This window comes from Equus caballus, chromosome 8, assembly GCF_041296265.1.
Source record: "Equus caballus isolate H_3958 breed thoroughbred chromosome 8, TB-T2T, whole genome shotgun sequence".
NCBI lineage: Eukaryota > Metazoa > Chordata > Mammalia > Perissodactyla > Equidae > Equus > Equus caballus.
Genome location: NC_091691.1, coordinates 6,994,633 through 7,015,502, shown reverse-complemented (window position 1 = coordinate 7,015,502; position 20,870 = coordinate 6,994,633). Strand labels below are relative to the sequence as shown.

At 56.3% G+C, this 20,870-nt stretch overlaps 2 protein-coding genes across 5 annotated transcripts; one reads left to right on the top strand and one right to left on the bottom strand.

Annotated features, from left to right (window-relative positions):
* Positions 1 to 118: 118 nt before the first annotated feature.
* Positions 119 to 10,268, top strand: INPP5J (inositol polyphosphate-5-phosphatase J). 4 transcript variants are annotated; one of them, XM_005612425.4, is made up of 14 exons: positions 119 to 151; positions 666 to 864; positions 2,482 to 3,632; positions 4,001 to 4,117; positions 4,236 to 4,344; positions 4,548 to 4,664; positions 4,949 to 5,124; positions 5,562 to 5,673; positions 5,813 to 5,922; positions 6,064 to 6,247; positions 8,700 to 8,837; positions 8,998 to 9,075; positions 9,203 to 9,307; positions 9,504 to 10,268. In XM_005612425.4, the coding sequence occupies exons 2-14, from the start codon at positions 682 to 684 to the stop codon at positions 10,008 to 10,010; spliced, it is 3,087 nt and encodes a 1,028-aa protein (XP_005612482.2). In that variant the 5' UTR covers positions 119 to 151; positions 666 to 681; the 3' UTR covers positions 10,011 to 10,268. The 4 variants fall into 4 exon arrangements, with proteins under 4 accessions (XP_005612482.2, XP_070132297.1, XP_070132298.1 ...); XM_070276196.1 differs by lacking the exons at positions 119 to 151; positions 4,548 to 4,664 and adding an exon at positions 4,432 to 4,547 and having other exon boundaries at positions 612 to 864; positions 4,846 to 5,124; XM_070276197.1 differs by lacking the exons at positions 119 to 151; positions 4,548 to 4,664 and adding an exon at positions 4,432 to 4,547 and having other exon boundaries at positions 684 to 864.
* Positions 10,269 to 10,378: 110 nt separating this feature from the next.
* Positions 10,379 to 16,265, bottom strand: PLA2G3 (phospholipase A2 group III). Its single transcript, XM_001497343.4, has 7 exons — positions 15,244 to 16,265; positions 14,132 to 14,264; positions 13,739 to 13,873; positions 13,151 to 13,449; positions 12,347 to 12,476; positions 12,122 to 12,238; positions 10,379 to 11,521 (listed from the first exon to the last, which is right to left on the bottom strand). Exons 1-7 carry the CDS (start codon positions 15,755 to 15,757, stop codon positions 11,308 to 11,310), a joined length of 1,542 nt encoding a protein of 513 aa, XP_001497393.2. The 5' UTR covers positions 15,758 to 16,265; the 3' UTR covers positions 10,379 to 11,307.
* Between the last annotated feature and the right edge of the window lie 4,605 nt (positions 16,266 to 20,870).

Below are 20,870 nucleotides of genomic sequence, written 5' to 3'. Positions count from 1 at the left end.
CTCATTGAAACTCAGGAGACCTCCCCAGCTCACCAGGTGACCTTGAGAAAGTCCCTCTCCCAAACCACACCCAGTAAGTACGGAGAGAGGAAAGCTGAGAGGAGCTGGGCAGGGAAGGGCCTGGTTGCGGACATCTGAGGGCAGGCGGCAGGTATCTGCAGAAGAGGAGGGGCCAGTGCTGTGGCTGAGATGGGAAAAGACTCCAGTTGCTGGAGCCTGAGTGTCTGGCTCTGAGATGGGAAGGATACAGCCAGGCGGGAAGCGGGCACCAAGGCCTGAAAATGGGGCAAGGGTGGGGGCCATGGCAAGCTCTGAGCTGGCAGGGCATCAGGAAGGTCATGGATCAGGGCAGGGACTCAGGTGTCTCTGAGGCCCTGAAGAGGGTTATGACCTCTGAGCTACTTACCTTTAGCTTACCCTCAGGTATGTCAATGCCCCTCCCTTGGGCAAGGGCTGGCCAGGCCTACAGGTAGGAGGGTGCAGACAGACAGACAGCCTCCTCCATGCTGCCAGTTGGGACCTGGCCAGGCTAACAGGCACATTCCTCCCCGCCCCATGGCCCTTCCAGCCTCAGCAGCCACCTTGAAGGGTTCCCAGGGGGTAGGCCACCTGGCCCTGGCCATCTCTAGGTTGGGAAGTGGGCGTCTGTGCCTTTAAATTCTCAGCAGGTTGAAACGGCTGATGACATCACTGGTTCCCGGGAGCGGAGAGGCTGGAGCCAGAGCCCTGGGAGCCCGGGAGCTGCCGGGGGCTGCAGACATGGAGGGCCAGAGCAGCAGTAGCCGCAGGAGGCCAGGGACCCGGGCTGGCCTGGGCCCCTTGCCCATGCCCCATGGGGTTTCCCAAACTGGGGCACCCTCCAAGGTAAGACTCCGAAAACCCAGCCCCCACATTCCTGATCCTTGGTCCCACACCCCCACACACACCGAAGGCACCCTGGTGCCCCTATCTGAGGGGCTGGCACTCTCCTCTGCCCACAAAGCAGGGCTGGCAAACAGGGCACCTTGGGGGCTGAGGGGGCAGTGACAGGACACCCAGAGAGTGATGGAGTTAGCCATCTCCAGAAGCCCCCAGGCTGGGTGGACTGGGTGTCAGGGGACCCAGCTGTGCTCCAGCTTTGCTGTGTGACCTTGGGCAAGTTGCTTGTCCTCTCTGAGCCAATGCAAAATGAGGAGGCTTGTCCCTGAAGACTAAAACTGTGACATCTGGGATGTCTAAGTTGTTAGTGCTGGAGGCGGTGTGGTGGTTAATGGGGGGAGTGCCGTGTGGGACACCTGGAGCCAAGGAAGATGCCCAAAATGCTGCCTCAAACAGCTGAGTTTCAGGTTCTCTGAACTGAGAAGGACAGAGGATGCAGACAGAACTGCACCTCTGGAGGCAGGGATGGGGCCACCCAGAGTGAGTGTAAACCTTCTGCCCTCCCTGGCAAAAGACACTCTATCCTGTCTTCTGGAGGCAGGGGCATCAGAAACAGGGGAGGAATGGAAAAGGGAGAGGAGGTCCCTGCAGGGCACCGTGACCCCCACTCCACCTGCTGGACCAAAAGGAGATCCCTGCTTGCCTGTCCTCACAGGTCGGGGAGAGGGTGAAGAGGGTCAGAGGGTACCACCTGGGCACAGAGAGGTGCGATGTTGGGATCAACAGAACCCTGGAATTCCTCTGAATGTTAGAATCACACTTGGTGAGAAGGGACTATTCCACAGGGCTCAAGCAAAATCCGAGCAAACGTGGGGCTCATAAATGCAGAGAATATGAGACCAAGTCTTCCCAGGGACCAGGCATGGCCAGCGACCTTTTGCAGTTTCCTTCATTTTAAAGACAGGGAAACTGAGGCCCTGGGCAGAGAGGTGCCTGCCTAAGGTCACACAGAACTGGGCTTGGAATCCACATGGCCAGGCTCAGCCCCGGACTCTTGCTCCAGCTTGGAGCTCTAGGAATGAGTGAGGAGGTCAGGGAGGGCTGTGGCCAAGGAGTTTGGGATGTTTGGAAGGGGGAGGAGCAACCTGAGGGGTCCTGGGCATGGTGGAGGAAGGGAAGGGTATTCAACAGGCTGGACCCAGGGTGGGCAGATCTCGGGTGTCAGGTCAGTTGCCCTTGGCCAGGGGAGAAGCGGGGACGGCAGGGAGGGTTGCCCAGGGAAACTGGCTCCAGGGTGGCCAGGGAGTGAGTGCCAGCCAGGAAGAAAAGGACAGCCCATGGGGTCAGGTTCACACTCTGCCTCATTTGAGTCGGGGGGGGTCTTAGTTTCCCCATCTGTGAAAGAGGCATCAGACTTGAGGGAGAGAATAGGGGCCTGTGTCCTGTTTCCTCCAAAAGAGAAGATGATTGGAAGCAGAATGGATTGAGGGGAGAAATTAGGAAGAACTTCCTTGGGAAGATGTTCCCTTTTTAGCTAGATGGAGTCTGCTGGGGTCTATTTGGAAGTCAAGACCTGACCCCCTCGTTCGGGTTACCCTGATTCTTTGACTTGTCCTCTACAAGGTGGATTCAAGTTTTCAGCGCCCAGCAAAGAAGAATGCAGCCCCAGTGCCCTCGGAACCAAGGCTGGCTCTGGTACCTGTGAGGCCACCAGCAGCGATGCCACCTTCCTCAGAGGGCCCAAGGCTGGCTCTGGCATCTCCCCGACCCATCCTGGCTCCACTGTCTACCCCTGGAGGACAGAAAACAGCTCCTGCCCGCCGCAGCTCCAGCCTAGCTCCAACATCTGTGGGCCAGTTGGTGATGTCTGCCTCGGCTGGGCCGAAGCCTCCTCCAACGACCTCAGGCTCGGTCCTGGCTCCGACATCCCTGGGGCAGCTGGTGATGTCTGCCTCAGCTGGGCCGAGGCCTCCCCTAGTCACCATGGGGCCCAGGGACCAGAAGCAGGCGCCACCTGCCTCTGTGGGACCCAAGCCAGCACTGGCCGCTTCGGGCCTGTGCCTGGCCCTGGCATCTGAGGAAAAGCCCCCACAGCCCCCCTCCAGTTCTTCCCCAGCACCCAGTCCAGTTCTGTTGCCCTCTCAGGAGCAGGCCCTGGCTCCAGCATCCAAAACATCAGCCCCAGCCTCCGTGGGATGGACACCAGATAAACAGAGGGCTGCCCCAGCGCCTAGAACTCTCCCCTCTTCTGAAGGGCATCTCCAGCCTCCCGCTCAGGAAGCTGGTCCTGTGGGCTCCCGATCCTTGATCCAAGCCCCCCCGGATCCCCGGATCTCCCCCTCCTTCAGAGCCCGGCCTGAGGCCCCCCGCAGCAGCCCTGAGGATCCCGTCCTGCCCCGGCCACCCCAGACCCTGCCCCTGGATGTGGGCCAGGGCCCTCCAGAGCCTGGCACTCGCTCCCCAGGACTTCTGTCCCCCACCTTCCGGCCAGGGGCCCCCTCAACCCAAACCATTCCTCCAACTCTGCCCAAGCCGCCCCGTTCTCCCAGCCGTTCCCCCAGCCGCTCCCCCAACCGCTCCCCCGGTGTCCCCTCAGCCCCTGAGATGGCCCTCCCCAGGGCTGGCACCCAGGGTGCAGGGCCTGGAAGGCACCTGAGCCCCAGCCTTCAGCCTCAAGAAACCCCAACCCTGATCACCACCTCCCCTTCTACATCCACCTCGTCATCCTCCTCTTGGTCAGCTCAGCCCACCTGCAAGAGCGACCCCGGCTTCCGGTAAGGGGGCCCTCTCCTAAGAAAGACTGCTGGGGCTTGAGCTCTAAGATGAGCCATCCTTTCAGGGTGGCTTGCCCTACTCTGCCCCAGTTTACCTCTCTGAGGAAGTACCTTTGGAGGTGCTGGGACCACCAGTCTGGGACCCTCAGAAGACAGCATCCCCTCCTAAGGGACTTACCCACCCTTACCTCAATTGATCTCCCCAGGGAGAGCCTAGGAGGAGGAATACTGGGCCCACTGTGGGTCCTTCTGAGGGTTTACACCCACAGCTGCCTGAGTTTTTGTCCCCGGAAAGAGCCCTGTGGGAGGGAGGTTGAGGACGACAGAGTAGTACCCAGCAATAACCCCTCCTATACCCCTACCCCCAGGATCACTGTGGTCACGTGGAATGTGGGCACTGCCATGCCCCCCGACGATGTCACCTCCCTCCTCCACCTGGGCAGCAGCAGCGATGACAGTGACGGGGCAGACATGATTGCCATAGGGTAAGGAGGCAGGGCGCGTGAACCCCGCCCTGAGCCCCTCGTGCCTCCTAGACCCTTACTCACGGGAGGGGCTTCTAGGGCGCCCCCCAACTCCCCTCCTCCCCCCCCCCCCCACCAGGTTGCAGGAAGTGAATTCCATGATCAACAAGCGGCTCAAGGACGCGCTCTTCACAGACCAGTGGAGCGAGCTCTTCATGGACGCACTGGGGCCCTTCAACTTCGTGCTGGTAACGCCTCTCTCAGTCCCTGGACGGACGGAGACCCCCTGGATTCCTGGCCCTAGCTCTGCCTTGACTCACTGTGGGGCCCGCTAGGCTTCTGTTGCCGGGTGCGTGAAATGGGAGGATGGAGGAGCAGACCTTAAGGACCGGAAAAGTCGGGGGCGGGGGAGTTGTGTCCTGTCCCTCAGCCACATCGCCTCCTGCCGCAGGTGAGTACTGTGCGGATGCAGGGCGTCATCCTGCTGCTGTTCGCCAAGTACTACCACCTGCCCTTCCTGAGGAACGTGCAGACCGATTGCACGCGCACTGGCCTGGGTGGCTATTGGGTGAGCACCGGAGGGGTCCGTAGGTTAGTCCCCCGGACTCGGACCCACGCACTGGCAAAGTCCCCTCCCAACGCTCCACCCCTTACTCTGACGCCCGCCTCTCCCCAACCCCATCCAGTACCCCGCCCCTTTCCTGTCGGTCCGTGTTCTTTCCCTTTTCGTAGAACCCACCCCTCTCCAGGCTTCTCCTCTGGCTGGCTGGCCCCGCACCTCTCCACGCCCCGCCCAGTGTCTCACCGCCTCACCTAGGCCACGCCCATGACCCGCCCACACTGCTTCCCAAGGGCAACAAAGGTGGAGTGAGCGTGCGACTGGCAGCCTTCGGGCACATGCTCTGCTTCCTGAACTGCCACCTGCCAGCGCACATGGACAAGGCCGAGCAGCGCAAGGACAACTTCCAGACCATCCTCAGCCTCCAGCAGTTCCAGGGGCCCGGCGCGCAAGGCATCCTGGATCACGAGTAGGGGCAGGGGCGGGGCCGAATGGAGCTGGGGCGGGGCTAGTGAAGGAGAGGTGGGTCTCAGAGGCTATAGTCTCTGAAAACTTGCCGCAAAGAGCTGTGTATCCGCCTGGGCGAGCCTTGTAGGGAGGGGCCTATAGAGGTGGGTGAGCCCCAAAACTACATCTAGGAACAAGAATGCTAGTTAATTTGATGGTGCAGGAGGAAGCCTGCAAGGTGGAGCTTTGTTGAGAGGCAGGGCCTTGCTAAGGGTCGGAACCTAAATTTGCTTTAGATTGGCCCTCGCCTCCCCTGCTGCTTCTTGGAGGGCTGACGGCTCTGCCACCACCACCCTCCCACTGCATCATCCCTAGGGCAGCCAGTAGGGTTGGGTCGGATAAGGGTGGAGAAGGATCTGGTTGGGCTCTTCCACCCTGCTGATCCCCTCCCCCAAACAGCCTTGTGTTCTGGTTCGGAGACCTGAACTTCCGCATCGAGAGCTACGACCTGCACTTTGTCAAGTTTGCCATCGACAGTGACCAACTCCATCAGCTCTGGGAGAAGGACCAGGTGCGGAATCCCAATCTGCACCCCAAAACCCCAAGCACACAGAGCATGCCCCAGGAACACCTGCTCCTAGACTATGGTCCCTGCCCTCACCTGGCCTGCCCAAGCTATTGTCCAATTCTACCCTCCTGGACTCTCACAGCTCAACATGGCCAAGAACACCTGGCCCATCCTGAAGGGCTTCCAGGAAGGGCCCCTCAACTTTGCACCTACCTTCAAGTTTGATGTGGGTACTAACAAATATGATACCAGGTGAGCTCAGGGCTGGATGAGGTGGGGACATGGGTTGGGGTCTTTGGATAAAGGAGACTGGGAAGAGGGGCAGAAGCCAAGGCTGGGGGCTGTGCCTTGAGCCCCAGCCCCTGAAACTGGGGCTACCCCTGCCCACTGCAGTGCCAAGAAGCGGAAGCCAGCTTGGACAGACCGTATCCTATGGAAGGTCAAGCCTCCAGGTGGGGGTCCCAGCCCCTCAGGACGGGAGAGCCACCGGCTTCAGGTGACCCAGCACAGCTACCGCAGCCACATGGAATACACAGTCAGTGACCACAAGCCCGTGGCTGCCCAGTTCATTCTGCAAGTGAGTCCTGGCCTCATCTCCCCTCATGACATCCCCATGTAAGCCCAGCTCAGCATCCCACTCTCCACCAGAAACCTTTGCACGTGCCTTCAGCAGCGTCCATTCATCATAGCAGAGTGGGAGTGGGTTATGATCTCCATTTTCAGATGAGGAAACTGAGGCTCAGAGACACAGCATCACTTGCCAGGGTCACACAGCTAGTAAAGGGAAAAATTAGGAGTTGAACTCAGGCTAGTCTAACTTCAGAGCCCATGCCTTTTCCGCTAATCTCTAACTCCCTTCTTCTGAGAAAGGTTTAGGGCAATTTATGTTAAAATTCACATAGATAGAGGGCTGGCCCGGTGGTGCAGCAGTTAAGTTTGCACATTACACTTCGGCAGTCCTGGGTTTGCTGGTTCAGATCCCGGGTTCAGACCTACGCACTGCTTGTCAAGCCAGGTGGTAGGCGTCCCACATATAAAGTAGAGGAAGATGGGCACATGGATGTTAGCTAAGGGCCAGTCTTCCTCAGCAAAAAAGAGGAGGATTGGCAGCAGATGTTAGCTCAGGGCTAATCTTCCTCAAAAAAAAAAATTCACATAGATAATAAGACCAACAAAATCAAAACATTTACTCAAACCTCAGGTAGCATTCATTCATATCCATTCATTATTTATTTACCATCTCACCATGTGCCAGGCACTATTAGAGAGGGTAGTAATGGGGGGGGGGGGCACAGAGTACATAAATAAAAAATACAAAGCTTAACTCTAAATAGGTACTATAATTTAGCATTGTGTTAGATTGAGGTCCCTGGTTGACAAAGTAAAAAGGAGAAATCCCAGAATGTCAGAACCGGACCTGAGAGACCATGTAGTCCAACTCTCTGTTTTTCTATGGGGAAACTGAGGCCCCTAATGGGGTAGGCACATGCCCCAAGTCATACACAGGCTCAGGGGCAGGCCTGGGTAGGTCCCATCTTTTCAACTCTGAAACCCAACCCTGGGCTCTCCGATTCTCTTGATCTGAGAAGAGGGAGCCCTGCAGGCCAGAGAGTGTTTTCCTTGGTAACTTTGTCACACGGTCAGTCGGTGGGGCGTTGGCCAATATCCTCAGCCGGGGATGGAAATCTCCCATGTCTGGCCTCCTGTGAGCTTTGGTAAAAGGCTTGGGTGAGACATTTAGCCCTCAGTCAGAGACCTCACCTGGAGAACCACTCCTTTTGGGCGACCTACCCTGAACTTTGTCCCTCACAAAACGTGACCTCTGGAGCACCTGCTACGTGCCAGGTCCTGTGCGGGGCACTTCACATGTCATCCCTCTGAGTGCTTTAGCAGGCCCTGAGATGTCCAAATTCTCCTCCCAGTTTTACTGGTGAGGGAAACTGAGGCTCAGAGAACTTAAGTCTCTCACCCAAGGCAACACAGTCAGAAGGGGGCTCACTGAAACTTTTGACCCCGCAAGGCCCTGAAGGGTATTTCCAAGAGCACACCCTGTCCAGACCCACTGTTAGGAAGCCAGGGGCGGGAGGGGATGTGCTGGTTTCTTCTGGAGAAGCTTGGCTTAGAAGCTGAGGACAGAGGGAAACCTGAAACCAGATGAAAGGGGAGCAGACAAAAGCCTGAGGCTGGCACCACCCTTGTCCTTCCCTGAGGGACAGAGGTGGAACCAATACCCTGGCCACCTGCCACCCCAGCCACCGCAGCAACACCACCCACATGGCTGACCCCTTTATCGGCCTGGGGTGACCCTGGGAAGAGGATACTCATGGTTATAACTGTCTTCGTGGACCGATGACAAACAAGGTAATAGTGGCCCCTTAGTATAGGTGGGGAAACTGGGTCTTGGCTTGGCTAGGGGCTTACCTGAGGTCATGCAGCACGTTAGTAGCAAAACCTGGAAATGAACTGAGGTCTCTAGCCTTCTACCAGGGCTCTTCTTGTCAGCTCAGGGGCTGTTCAGCTTACACCAGAAAATCCAGTGCATCATGGGACTTTACCTGTGTCCCTTGCAAGCATATAGGCGAATCATTCACTGAGTATGTACTGTGTACTGGGAAGTTTATGGGATGCTTTACAAATGGTGTCTCATTGAATCTGCTGAATAATCCCAAGAATTAAATAAGATCATCTGAGTTTATAGATAAGAGCTCTGGCGTTCAGAGAGGTCGAGAAATTCACCCAGGGTCACACAGCCTGTTAATGGCAGAGGCAGGGCCAAACCCATGGTCTGCTAGCTTCAAACCTTGTGTTCTCACTTACTCCTTCAGGAGGCTATGGACAGAAAAAGCCCTGGGCTGGGAGGCAGGAAGCCTGGCTTTTATCCTAGACCTGTTCTGCCTCAGTTTCCCAGTCTGTACAGTGGCTTCAAAGGCCCTTCATCTCAGCCAGTTTGTGCTGACTCAGGCCCAAGGGCTCTAGGGCCAAGGGATGCTAGAGGGCCTCCCCTGATGTTGCCCCCTGCCCCTGGGCAGTTCGCCTTCAGGGATGACATGCCACTGGTGCGGCTGGAGGTGGCAGACGAGTGGGTGCGGCCAGAGCAGGCTGTGGTGAGGTACCGCATGGAAACAGTGTTCGCCCGCAGCTCTTGGGACTGGATCGGCTTGTACCGGGTAAGAAGGGCAGGGGTGGGCAGTGACTTGGGGAAGGAAGGGCCTGGAGGAGCAGCCGGGCACCCAGGTGGGATCACTGGCTTCTGCAGAGTTTGATTCCACACCAAAAGGCTCCTCAGGGTAGCGGTTAGGGGTCACAACCCTGATTCCTCTTCCCCAGGTGGGTTTCCGTCACTGCAAGGACTATGTGGCTTATGTCTGGGCCAAACACGAGGATGTGGACGGGAACATCTTCCAGGTACTTAACAGGAGGAGGAGAGTGGGAAGAAGTCCCCGTTGGCCTTAGGGACTCAGGACTCGGTTTGAGTGGTCCTGAAGCTGCCTCCCTTACTCCAACCTGGGCCTGTACCCCCGGGGCCCACCAGGTGACATTCAGTGAAGAGTCGCTACCCAAGGGCCATGGAGACTTCATCCTGGGCTATTACAGCCACACCCACAGCATCCTCATTGGGGTCACTGAGCCCTTCCAGGTGAGTAGGCCAGACTGCACGGTCGGGGGTGCCATAAGACCCTGTTCACATGCTACATCCTCTACATTCTACTCTGTGACCTCCTACAAGTAGCCTGGCCTTCCTGGGTCTGCCGGTGGGGAGGGTTGGAGTAGTTCCAAGAGGCCTCCATGGCCGGTTGGGGAGCAAGGCACCTCAGTGACCAGTCTTCCCCCAGATCTCGCTGCCTACCTCAGAGTCGGCCAGCAGTAGCACAGACAGCTCAGGTGCCAGCTCGGAGGATGAGGATGACAGCACCCTGGAGCTGCTTGCACCCAAGTCCCGCAGCCCCAGCCCTGGCAAGTCTAAACGGCACCGCAGCCGCAGCCCGGGCCTGGCCCGCTTTCCTGGCCTCGCCCTGCGACCCTCATCCCGCGAACGCCGTGGCACCAGCCGCAGCCCCTCGCCGCAGAGCCGCTGTGTGCCCAGGGTGGCCTCTGACACGGGCAGTGATGGCAGCAGCTGGGGCAGTAGTGAGGAGGGGCCCTCTGGGCTGCCTGGCACCTGGGCTTTCCCGTCATCTGTGCCTCGAAGCCTGGGCTTGCTGCCTGCCTTGCGCCTGGAGACTGTAGACCCTGGGGGTGGCGGCCCCTGGGGACCTGATCGGGAGGCTTCAGCCCCCGACAGCCTGTCTCCCAGCCCCCAGGGCCGGCAGGGGTTAGAGGAAGGGGGCCTGGGGCCCTGAGGGTGGGGTGGACAGGAGGGCCCAGGTGGCCCCCACTCTGCCCCAATCTTCTGTAAATCCACCTGCCTTCCTCCTGCTGCTACTCCAGCTTAATTCGCACCTGCCACTCTGTCCTGGCCAGGGGTGGCCAACTGGGGTCCTCCAAACTCGGTCCTGGCACCTCAACTGTGACAATCAGCAAAGCCCTATATGAGCCCCCATCTGGGATGGGGGCGCGACCTGGAGGTCATCGATTAGGAATTAAATTCTCCAGCCTCACTCCTGACTCCTTCCTAACTTGTTAGCAGTCTGGGGGTGGGAATAGTCAGAGGAAGGGACTAAAGAGGCGAGAGGATGACAGATGTGACAATTACCAGGCACTAGCTGTATACATTACACACGCAATCTCCTTTAATTTGTACCGTGACCCTGAGTTGTGGTGTTGAGGTCAGTGCCATTCTTAGACCCATTTCACAGGTGAGCAAACTGAGGCCTCCAAGAGGTTATGTGAGCCTCTCAAAATCAGATGCCTAGCACAGTTTAGCTGTGTGTTGGAGGGAGGAAACGTTTATTGGGTGCTAAGCGTTATCCGTGTGTTGGTTCACGTAATCCTCAAGAACCCTATGAGGTAGATCCTGTTTACACGCTCATTTTTCAGAGCAGGAAACTAGGGCTCAGAGTGGGAGAGGGAGGTCCCCTGCTCAAAGGCACGGGAGAGATTAGAATTTAGGTTTAGAGCAGAAAAAAATGGGCCAGGAAGGGCACAGCAGCTGTTAAGAGAAGGAATCCCCCAGGAGGAGGGGAGTGGGGAGCCCCTCTAGCGCCCCTCCATCCTAGATCCAGACATCGGCACTTCTGTGACATCCTCATTCCCCACCTGCTGCCCCAAGCCTCAGCAGGCAGGCGCTGGGACTCCCCTGGGCAGGTCCTTGAGACATGTATTAATTTTGCAACATGGAGATACGTGTACCTCCTTCTGGTACTTCTGCTGGGCTGCTGCAGTAAGCTACCCCCTCCCCGCTCCCATCTGGATGTGAAGTTCCTTGGCAAGGCCTAAGCCCAGGGGATCAGAATGAGCCTGCTGGACACCACATCCAAGCACAGAGGGGGTTGTGTCACCAGCCCAAGATCAACCAGCGCAGCAGGAGACATGGTCCAGCATTGGGTCTTGCTCCCCTGCCTTCCCCATCCAGTGTCCTGGCTGTCCACAGAGCCTGTGCCAAGCTTCAGTCTAACACACTGAAAAGAGGCCAACCTGAGGGCCTGGCAAAGCCAAGGGCAAGGTCCAGTCTGCTGCCCAGGAGAGCTGGAACTGAGGTCACTGGTTCCAAGATTTCTGCTGCCCCCCAGGTCCTCGGGCTGCCTGCATCAGCTGCAGGCATCGGTCATAGAATGATGTGGGGGCCCTTGGGTGCTCTGAAAGCCATGCCGGTGCCTCTTCTGTGCCTGCACCCTGGAGCTGGAGTCGCCTCTGCTGAAGTCGCCGCAAGTGCCGAGCTGAGACCTTGATGGCCTTAGGGTCTCTAGAACAGCTGTGGGAAGAGAAAAGTAGGGCAGGCAGTTGTCGCTGCCAAGGATCCCACCCTAGTCTGCAGACAGCGGGGTCAAGGCCCAGAGAGGAGCAGGGCTGGGGCTGGGGAGGGGTGGGATACACCTAGAAGGGGGAAGAATAAACCACTAGCTGGCTACGGAAACTTGAGTCAGTCTGGGCCTCAGTTTCCTCACCTGTGAAATAGGAAAAGTAACAAGGGGCTGACTTTGAGAATCGGAATGGAAGTGAGATTGTGGATTAGGAGGAGTTAAGCAACTGCCACTTGCCCGGCAGGCCTTGGGCTACATGCATCACACACACCATTTCCTGGGCTTCTACAACCATTTCACAGATGGGGAAATGGTGTTGTGGCGAGGTGACTCAACTTGCAACGTCACCTCGGAAGTAAATGACAGAGTCAATATGCTACTCACATGGGCCAATTGCAGAGCTGAACCCAGGGCACCAGAGGGTAGGGGATGATGACAGTGGAGCTCAGAGGTCCCCAACCCTTTCCCCCACTCCTTGGGCCAGGCGCACAAAGAGGGTATAGGCAACCCACCCCTTGGGAAAATCCCCCACCCCTCCTGGCTCTGCTTACCCTTTGCCCTCAGCGCAGTCCAGTGGAGGGACCAGCTTGAAGCAGGTCATGCCCAGCAACTCCCAAAGCATGTGGGTGCCAACAAGTGGGCTGTGGAGTCTCAGGAAGCGTGCCAGACTGAGGGTAGAGGTAGGCTCAGGCTAGGGCAGGGCCTTGCCAGCCAAGTGGCCCTCCCCAGTGCCTGGCAACAGGCAGCCCACCCCTGAGGGTACAAATGGGCCTCACCGGCGTGTGCAATTGCAGTGGAAGAGGGGCTCGTGGGCACTATTGAGCAGCTGGAACTTGGTCTCTTGAGGCCTGATCTGGTGTTCACACTGTTCTAGGCGGCGGAAGCTGCGGCAGGCCCAGCGGGCACCTGGGGGCAGGTGTGGTGGTGAAGGGAGCCCAGTCCCCCAGGGAGGCCCCACTGATGTGCCCACTGCCATTCAGAAGAAACGCTGGCATCCGTGCTCACTCACACATGCAAAGTCTCCCTCCAACTCGTGCTATTCATGCCCTCAGTATGTACACGTGGGAGTCACACTGACACACACACACACACATGGCTGTACTGCCATGGGGGATGCCCAGAGTGTGGAGAGTGGTCAGGAAAGGCTTCCTGGAGGCAGTTGTTGCTAAGCGGAGGCTGGGAGAGAGGAAGAGGAGGGGAGAGTGCTCCAGGCAGAAGGAACAGCATGTGTAAAGGCCCAGAAGTGGGAGAGAACAAGCTGCTTTTGAGGAACCAAATGAAGTTTGTGAAACTGGGGAGTAGGGCCTTTGGGACCAGCACCTGAGGCTCCCTGGGTGTTGGGGCAATGTCTGCTGAGGTAAGAGGAGCCATAGTGGGGGCTCAGTGGGGAGTGACATAGTCAAATTTGGGGCTTATGAAAATCCTTTGAACTGTAGCACGATTTGATGAGAGAAGTTGGGAAGCTCCAGGAGGAGTTCAGAGCAAGAAGGGAAGGAATGCACGCCCCCCACCCTCACCCCTCACAGAGGCAGGGACGCCTCCTCACATCAGGGACCGCTAAGGTTAGGTTCTGAGCTCACCCTGAGGTTTTAGGCCACCCCATGGCCCCTGGAGGCCTGGATGGGGGCCCCCAGTGGGGGCCATATCAGGCCTAGGGGAGGTCATGGGGCCCTGGAGGGCTGTGGTGTTGGCTTTGCTGGGGTTTTTGGACTCTTTCCACTGTGGTGGCCGCTTCCGAGGGTGCTGCTTCCATGGACGCTTGCTGGGAGCTGGGTTCTGGGGGCTGGGAGTCAGCTGGGTGGCTGGGGAGCTCCAGGAGGCATTGTAGAGGGTCCTGGGCTGGAGGCGGGCGACGGGTAGGGAGCCATATGTTCTACACCTGGGAGGTGGCAATGGGTGGCAACTGGTAACCCAGAATCCCTGGTCCCAGAAGCCCCTGAGTTCTTCTTCATGGAGACCAAGGCTCTGCCACTCCCATCCCTCATCCCGCTGATTCGTGCAGGGCACCCAGGGAGGACACGCATCCTGGTCCTTGCCCTGAGGAGAGGACGCAGAGGACGAGGCAACATTCCCTGGAGGACAGACATACAGACAGGTCTCCCTCCCCAGGCTTGGAACACAGGCTTCCCCTCTGGTGGGGAAGGGTCTTGAAGGGGGCAGCCACTTACCCACCCCACCAGTACCATGCCACACACGCCTCCTGCTCCTCCAGAACGAAGCAGGGCGTTTCCAGCACGTTAAAGAAGGCCACGCCCACAACGTCAGAGATGGAGTCTCGCTGATTCTGAAGGCATTGCTGGAACCTGCCCGAGAGCCAGCACTCAGGTCCCCGGACCACAGAAGGCCACCCAGCTCCTCCCCCAGTCCACCCAGTCACTACCAGCCAGGTGGTTTGGGGTCCAAGAGTCCCTTCTCCTCTCAAGCCTCAGCTTTCCCACCTGCAGAGTGGGATCCAGGCTGGCTGGTCCTTTAGAATTCTCTGGAATTCCCGCCTCTGCACCCAGGAACTGGGTAACTCTGCCTCATGCCTAAACCCCCAGCACCCCCTGCCCACCGCCAACCTGGCATCACAGTCGCAGTGGGAGATGGTGTGGAATCGGTAGTTTCGGATGCCATAGTTGTACTGAAAGGGCGAGACAGTCTGTGGGCAGCCGTCGTGTTCCCGGCAGCAGAGATCAAGGCCCTGGAAGACCCCTGCAGGGAGCAGAGGGGGCACAACTCAGCAGGGTCCTGGGCACCACCCGCCAGCTATGCCCACCTGGTATCGGGATCAGAGACCTGGTTCTCGCCCCAGCCCTGACACAAATGCCCTGGGTGACCTCAGGCCAGTCATTCTTCTCTGTGGGAGTTTCACAGCTTGAAGAGAGCACCCAGGCGCAGCCTCTGCTAGACAACTCCAAGTGCCAGGCACCCCCTCCTCCAGAAGCCCTTGCCCATGGAAAGGTCTTCCTTGGGGGAACCGGAGTCTGCCTCCAGTATTCCCAAGCTCACGCGCCAAATAAGACTGCAAAGCGATGAATGTATGTGAAATGGAATGGCAGACAGACAAGGTGCAACCTTTCTTGCCAACACAATAAGGCATTGCCACGGTGCCAACCTGCTGCCACTTAGGTGCCAAGTCCTCCCCCAACCCTCCAAGCATATACACAGACAGCTGTACTAAGAGTGCAAAAAAGCCATCCGTGTTTCTCACCACTGAGCAGTAGTGCCCTTTTACTGAGCATTTCCCAAGTGCCCAGCACTTCCCACACCCAAGTTCAGAGCAGCGCTGTGAGGGAGGTGTCACTTCCATTGTATAGGTGATGAAAGGAGGTTCAGAGAGCTTGGACGTGCTGAAGTGGAATTTGAACCCAGCCCTTTGGGTCTCAGTGTTCCCTCCACTGGGCATGCTGTGCCCATAAAGCCTAGTGGGTAGCGAGTTTTTGGCTCTGCCAACCTTGAACACACCCCAGCCTGTCCCCTCCCTCGGTTTGAGTAGGGCCTTTCCCATCTATGACCTCATTTAAGCATCCCATAATGAGACTTATGCCCACCCCCATTGTACAAATAAGGAAATTGAGGTTCAGAGTGGTTGTCACTCCCTCAAGGACACACAACCTGGGAGGGTGCGTGCCAGGGCAAAAGTCTGCACTCCCACCAGCTCAGCCCCCCAGCCCACACTCCCATGGCTCACCCAGCTCCGAGGAGTTCCTGGCAGAGGCCCCAACTCCACACCACAGCGTGCCAGGCATGGTCCAGCCTCTCTTCACCCGCTGGTGCCCCACGACAGGCGCTCCACTCTGCCCTGCTGCTCGCTTCTGCCTGGCCCCTGGTGGACTCTCCTCAGACCCCTGGCAGGTCTCCCACTGACTCTGAAGGGTGGCCAGGGCTCTCTGCAGCTCAGGTCCAGGGGTGTGGATGAAGGAGCCCCGGGTGATCTCACCAGCACAGAGGGCACTGAAGGCTGCCGTGAGCGCCGGCTCATCCTGCCGGCTACACTCCTGCAGCCTCCCCTGCTCATCCCAGTGGGCGTGGAACAGGGCCAGTCCATGCGCATCCTTGCCCAGGAAGCTCAGGGACCCCAAGAAGCTGCCGGGGATGGGCCTGGCCAAGTGGCAGGAGGTGCTGTCCCAATGGAGGGCAGGGGAGCCCCTCAGAGCCACCTCCTGGATGCTCAGCATCCCCAACAGCACCACCAGAACCCCCATTCCACCCTGCCCAGCCCAGTCAGACAAAGGCCCCAGGATCCCTACCCAAGGCAGCAGTTCAGCAGCTGAGAGGAAGTAGTGCCCAGCAGACCCAGTGCGGCAGGGCCAATGAATGGAGCTTTGGGAGGAGTGATTAAGAGGCTGGAGTATGGGGTGATCTCGGGCTTGTAACTGAATCCACCGGCTGGGCTGCCCGCTGATTGGCCAAGGAGGAGTGCACTTGCCAAGGCCCACGCCCCTACTCACCCTGTCTTACTCAAAGCCATCCAGTCACCTTCTGCCACCCCGCCTGGACAGGGCCTGTGGGAGCCAAAGCCCTGGGCTCTAGGAGTGGGAGCTGGGGGGATATCTGTGTCTCCCAGGGGAGGGAAGAGGGTCCAGGGGCTCAGAGGAGGCTCCCAGAACTCATCCTCATCCCCCTACCCCAGCAGTGGCTGCCACACCCACCTCCTTGAAGCCAGCAGCGGGCCATGGGCGTCTACCTGAGCTGGGTAAAAGAGGTGAGAACAGGGCTGGGGCTGTGTGGCCACACCCCTGGGAGCTCCTGAGGCTTCTGGCCACCTCGGGTGCTCCCCTGAGTCCTGCCTCTTTTTTTTTTTTTAAAGGAAGATTAGCCCTGAGCTAACATCTCTGCCAATCCTCCTCTTTTTGCTGAGGAATACTGGCCCTGAGCTAACATCCGTGCCCATCTTCCTCTACTTTCTATGTGGGATGCTGCCACAGCATCCGCACCCGGGATCTGAACCAGTGAATCCTGGGCCGCCAAAGCGGAACGTGTGAACTTAGCCGCTGCACCACTGGGCTGGCCCCTGAGTCCTGCTTCTTAAAAAGGCTTTCAGCATATGCAGGGGACAGTGCTGCAGGGCGCTCCACTTCCTGGGACTCCAAGCATAGCAGCAACCCTCCTGGTGTGATAGATGGTGGAGACACAGCCAGAGCAGGCCACCTCCATCCCTGGACTATAGACACCTGGGGGGCACAGCAGGCATCATGTGTTCCTCCAAGAGACAGGGGTGGTCTCTCCATCAGGGAGGGGCTGCACTCAGCACATTTCTGTGTGTCAAAGTCGATGTATCGTTCAGCTTCCAGCCATCCTGGGAAGCCGCCCATGGTGCAGATGAAGAAATCAAGGGTCAGCGAGCGTGAGAAACCTCCGGTGACACTCATGCCTCAGCTGGGGAGATGTTAGAGGCTGGGAGTGCAGCTCTTGGGGGACTTTGCTAGGAGGTCAGAGCTGGCCAGAACAGTGACTCTGTCTGTCTGTCCATCTGCCCGCCAGCCTACCGCTCCCTCACGACCCTCCGAAATCTCCATCCGAGTCTCTTCCAGGAGGATGAGCCCCCGTGAGGCAAAGCTGGAGAAGGGGGGCCCACTCTGCAGAGGAGGGAGAAGGGCGCTGCAGCGTGTGCAGGCCCATCTCTGTGGCTTCAGAATCAGCCTGGGCCTGTGGCCCAAGAGGTCGCAGCTGGGGATAACGAAGAGAAGAGAAAGAGAGGGTGGGGTAACCTGGGAGCCGAACTCTTTCTCTCTAGAGGTTGGGAAAGTGGGTGTGGAGTAGAGCAAGTAGGGGCAGGAAGAGTAGGGAGACCTGGGATCCCCAAAGGCAGGGACGCAACTGAACACAAATGGGTCTCTCTCAGAAGAATTCTGATATTTGGAGACCATCATTCTGATAACTTTCCCCAGTTGTAGGAAAGACCACTAACCTCTGCCCCTCCCTCTTCCATAGTACAGAGCCCTTCCCTGCCCAGAATGCGGGGAGGTGGGAGATGCCACGGCAGGAACCCAACTTTCAAGGTCAGACAGACCTATCTTGGGTCCCAGTACTGTGTGACCTCATGCTTAGACGTCTTAACTTCTCTGAGCCTCAGTTTTCTCATCTGTATAATGGGCATAATCATGGCAGTCATGTCACAGGATGTTGGTGTCAATGTAAAATAACCAATAACTATTCTATAGAGAAGAGAAATAAGGTGAGTCTTACTTGAGCCAGAGTGAGAATTATAACCCGGGAAGACCTTAGAAAGTGTTCTGGAGAAGCATAGTTTTTGGTACAGTCTTACATCTTTTTGGAACAAAGAACATACGTTAAACACACCCAGGATACATTTTCTTCAAAGTATCTAAGAAATATTTAGTTGCAAATTAGCAGGTCAACATGACCTTGATGTCAAGAAAGGGACTAATCCAGCTTGCCAATATGGCGTATGAGGGGAAGTATGCATTCTTATTTTAAGAGAGTGCATTCTTCACTGTAATGGTTAAAGCAGATGTACAATGTATGTTTGACAGGCCATAAATTAGGCCTTTTAGTTCAAGCCAAATCAGTTCTGAACCTGAAAAGTTACTCCATATAGCTCACTGTTAAAATCTCTTGTCATTGGGCAAGACTCTTGGCACAGTGTCTGGCGTCCAAAACATTGTCACTAAAGGTTCAAGACATCCCTGGGCAGGAAGCAGTTTACCCAGGAGAAAGCAAGTCCCAAAGTCTTCAGACTGCAGCATCTGCGATAGCTCGTCCTGGCTAGACCATTGCCTGACAGTGTGACCTGCCCCTTTCTGGGCTGGTACAGTGAGAGGTACAGTGCAGTTGACCTTTGAGCTCTTGTCCTGTCTGGGCCACAAAGGAAGGCAGGCTGGGGCCTGTGCAGGCCTCTAAAGAGAGTGTCACTGAGTTCCTTTCAGATTTCACCCAGTGGCCACGTCAGCCAGCCTATAAGGCAGACTCTGGAGCCCTGCCTCCCACCGGGTGGCCCTCAGAGGTCTTGGAGGGAGGATGGCAGGAGCCAAACCAGTAGGACAGGACAGGACCATCTGGGCCCTGCAGACAGAAGAGGGGCTGAGGCTCTCCTCTGGTCCCCACCCGTCTGGGGCTGGGCAGGGTGCACAGTGGGTGCCAGTGGGGAGGAAGGGTGGAGGTCCCTGGGAGAAAGCATTCCCTCTCCCACCCTGTCTAATTGTCTATCTGTGTCTCCCTCCATCAGCCCCATCACTCTTGCCTCCTTTTGGCTTCTGTCTCTTCCCTCTGTCTCCTGGTCTCTTTCCCTCTCTGACTCTGATTCTCATAATTTCTTCCTGTCTCTTCTGATGCAGGCTTGGTGAGTTGAGGAGTTGAAAGAAAGATTTCTTGGACTCTCAAGGTCTGGTAGCAGTGCTCCTTTATTCAGAGAATAGCATGGGGACGGGACCCACGGGCAGTGAAGAGCTGCAATGGGTTGAGGGTTAGGGCTAAACTTATGAGGCATAGGTATGCGAGTTATTTCTTTATAAGACAAAGGAAAGATCATGTAAAAAAGTCATTAAAATGGTATCAGTGCAGGTGGGGGTCTGGTTATTGGGTGGTCCTATAACTTTGGATATGAATCAGGTCGAATCAGGTCAGGACGTCTTATGCTTCCCAGAGGATGATATAGATCGGTATGTTGGGCAGGACGCCTTGGGCTTCTCTCCCTGGGGCAGTCTTGATCCACATCATAAAATCCCCCCAGAACCCATTTGGCCTCGAAATCTTTTGGGGATATGGATGATGGTCAATCTTCTATAACTACTTCTGGCTGTACAAGGTCATAGAGCTGTCCCTAAATGGGGCCAAAGGGGCCAGCCCAGTGGCACAGTCATTAAGTTCGCACGTTCTGCTTCAGCGGCCTGGGGTTCACCAGTTCAGATCCCTGGTGCGGACATGGCACTGCTTGTCAAACCATGCTGTGGTAGGCGTCCCACATGTAAAGTAGAGGAAGAGGGGCACGGATGTTAGCTCAGGGCCAGTCTTCCTCAGCAAAAAAAAGGGAAAAAAGGGAGGATTGGCAGTAGATGTTAGTTCAGGGCTAATCTTCCTCAAAAAAATAATAAATTAAATTAAATTAATAAATTAAAAATAAAATAAAGTAAAATAAATAAAATAAAATAAATGAGGCCATAAGGGTACAGGCAGGAAGTTCAGCGGACCAGAAGTTTGCACCCTCGGAGTCCTAGGCTGACAAGGTGTACAGATCCTCTGGAGATGAGAGAATCATTCGATGAGAAGTGGTCCAGGAGGCAAAATTTTGTTGACATGTGGAAGACAAACAACGAAACAGACAACAAATTATAATAAGAAATACTAGCAATATGATTAAACCAATGAATAAAGCTTTGATAGTAGTCCAGAGACCTGTACCTGACCAGGAGTCCAACCAATCATTTAGGGATAAGGTAGGGTCAGACATAGATTTAATTTGGTAACTCATCAGATAGGAAATTAGTTTAGGGCTTCCATGTGCCAGATTACACTTTTGATTCCTAATTGGGGAAGGGAAATTGAGGCAAGGTGATCGTACTAGTAGAAGACAGAACAGGTCCAGCATTGTTATATGTTGGGTAGGTTAGCAGGAGGAGATATAGTAAATGTAGTTCTACCTTGCATCCAGATGAAGCCTAGGGTGCATCGTCCAATCCATCCAGGTGGCAGCCAAGGCCATAAGTTGGAGCCACATAGCCACTGAGTGCCGTTAGGGGCTAACCAACATATGCTGGGCCGTCTAGCCCAGTCAGTCCCAAGCAAATTGGGTTTCTTTTTCCTTTTTCTCCCCAAAGGCCCCCGGTACATAGTTGTGTATTTTTAGTTGTGGGTCCCTCTAGTTGTGGCATGTGGGATGCCGCCTCAGCATGGCCTGATGAGCGGTGCCATATCCATGCCCAGGATTCGAACCAGTGAAACCCTGGGCCACTGAACTGGAGCGCTCGAACTTAACTACTTGGCCATGGCACTGGCCCCTCAATAATATTTCAAACAAAAGTCATAAAAATTAGGGGCTGGCCCCGTGGCCGAGTGGTTAAGTTCACGCGCTCCCCTGCAGGCGGCCCAGTGTTTCGTTGGTTCGAATCCTGGGCGTGGACACGGCACTGCTCATCAAACCACGCTGAGGCAGCGTCCCACATGCCACAACTAGAAGGACCCACAACGAAGAATATACAACTATGTACTGGGGGCTTTGGGGAGAAAAAAACAAATAAAATCTTTAAAAAAAAAGTCATAAAAATTATGACCATCCTCATCGGTTCATACAGACCTGTATAATAGATTCTTGATCTTAATCTTCTGTTAGCAGTTTTATGAGGTCATCAGTTTCTCTGT

Bases quoted from the DNA above. Each gene is read 5' to 3' on its own strand.
- PLA2G3 (XM_001497343.4), bottom strand. From the start codon at position 15,757: ATGGGGGTTCTGGTGGTGCTGTTGGGGATGCTGAGCATCCAGGAGGTG. The intron at 13,874-14,131 runs GTTGGCGGTGGG...GCTCTCGGGCAG, and splicing joins CACTGCGACTGTGATGCCAG to GTTCCAGCAATGCCTTCAGA. The intron at 13,450-13,738 runs GTAAGTGGCTGC...GCCACCTCCCAG, and splicing joins GCATGGTACTGGTGGGGTGG to GTGTAGAACATATGGCTCCC.
- INPP5J (XM_070276196.1), top strand. From the start codon at position 682: ATGACATCACTGGTTCCCGGGAGCGGAGAGGCTGGAGCCAGAGCCCTG. The intron at 865-2,481 runs GTAAGACTCCGA...GTCCTCTACAAG, and splicing joins AAACTGGGGCACCCTCCAAG to GTGGATTCAAGTTTTCAGCG. The intron at 5,125-5,561 runs GTAGGGGCAGGG...TCCCCCAAACAG, and splicing joins CAAGGCATCCTGGATCACGA to CCTTGTGTTCTGGTTCGGAG.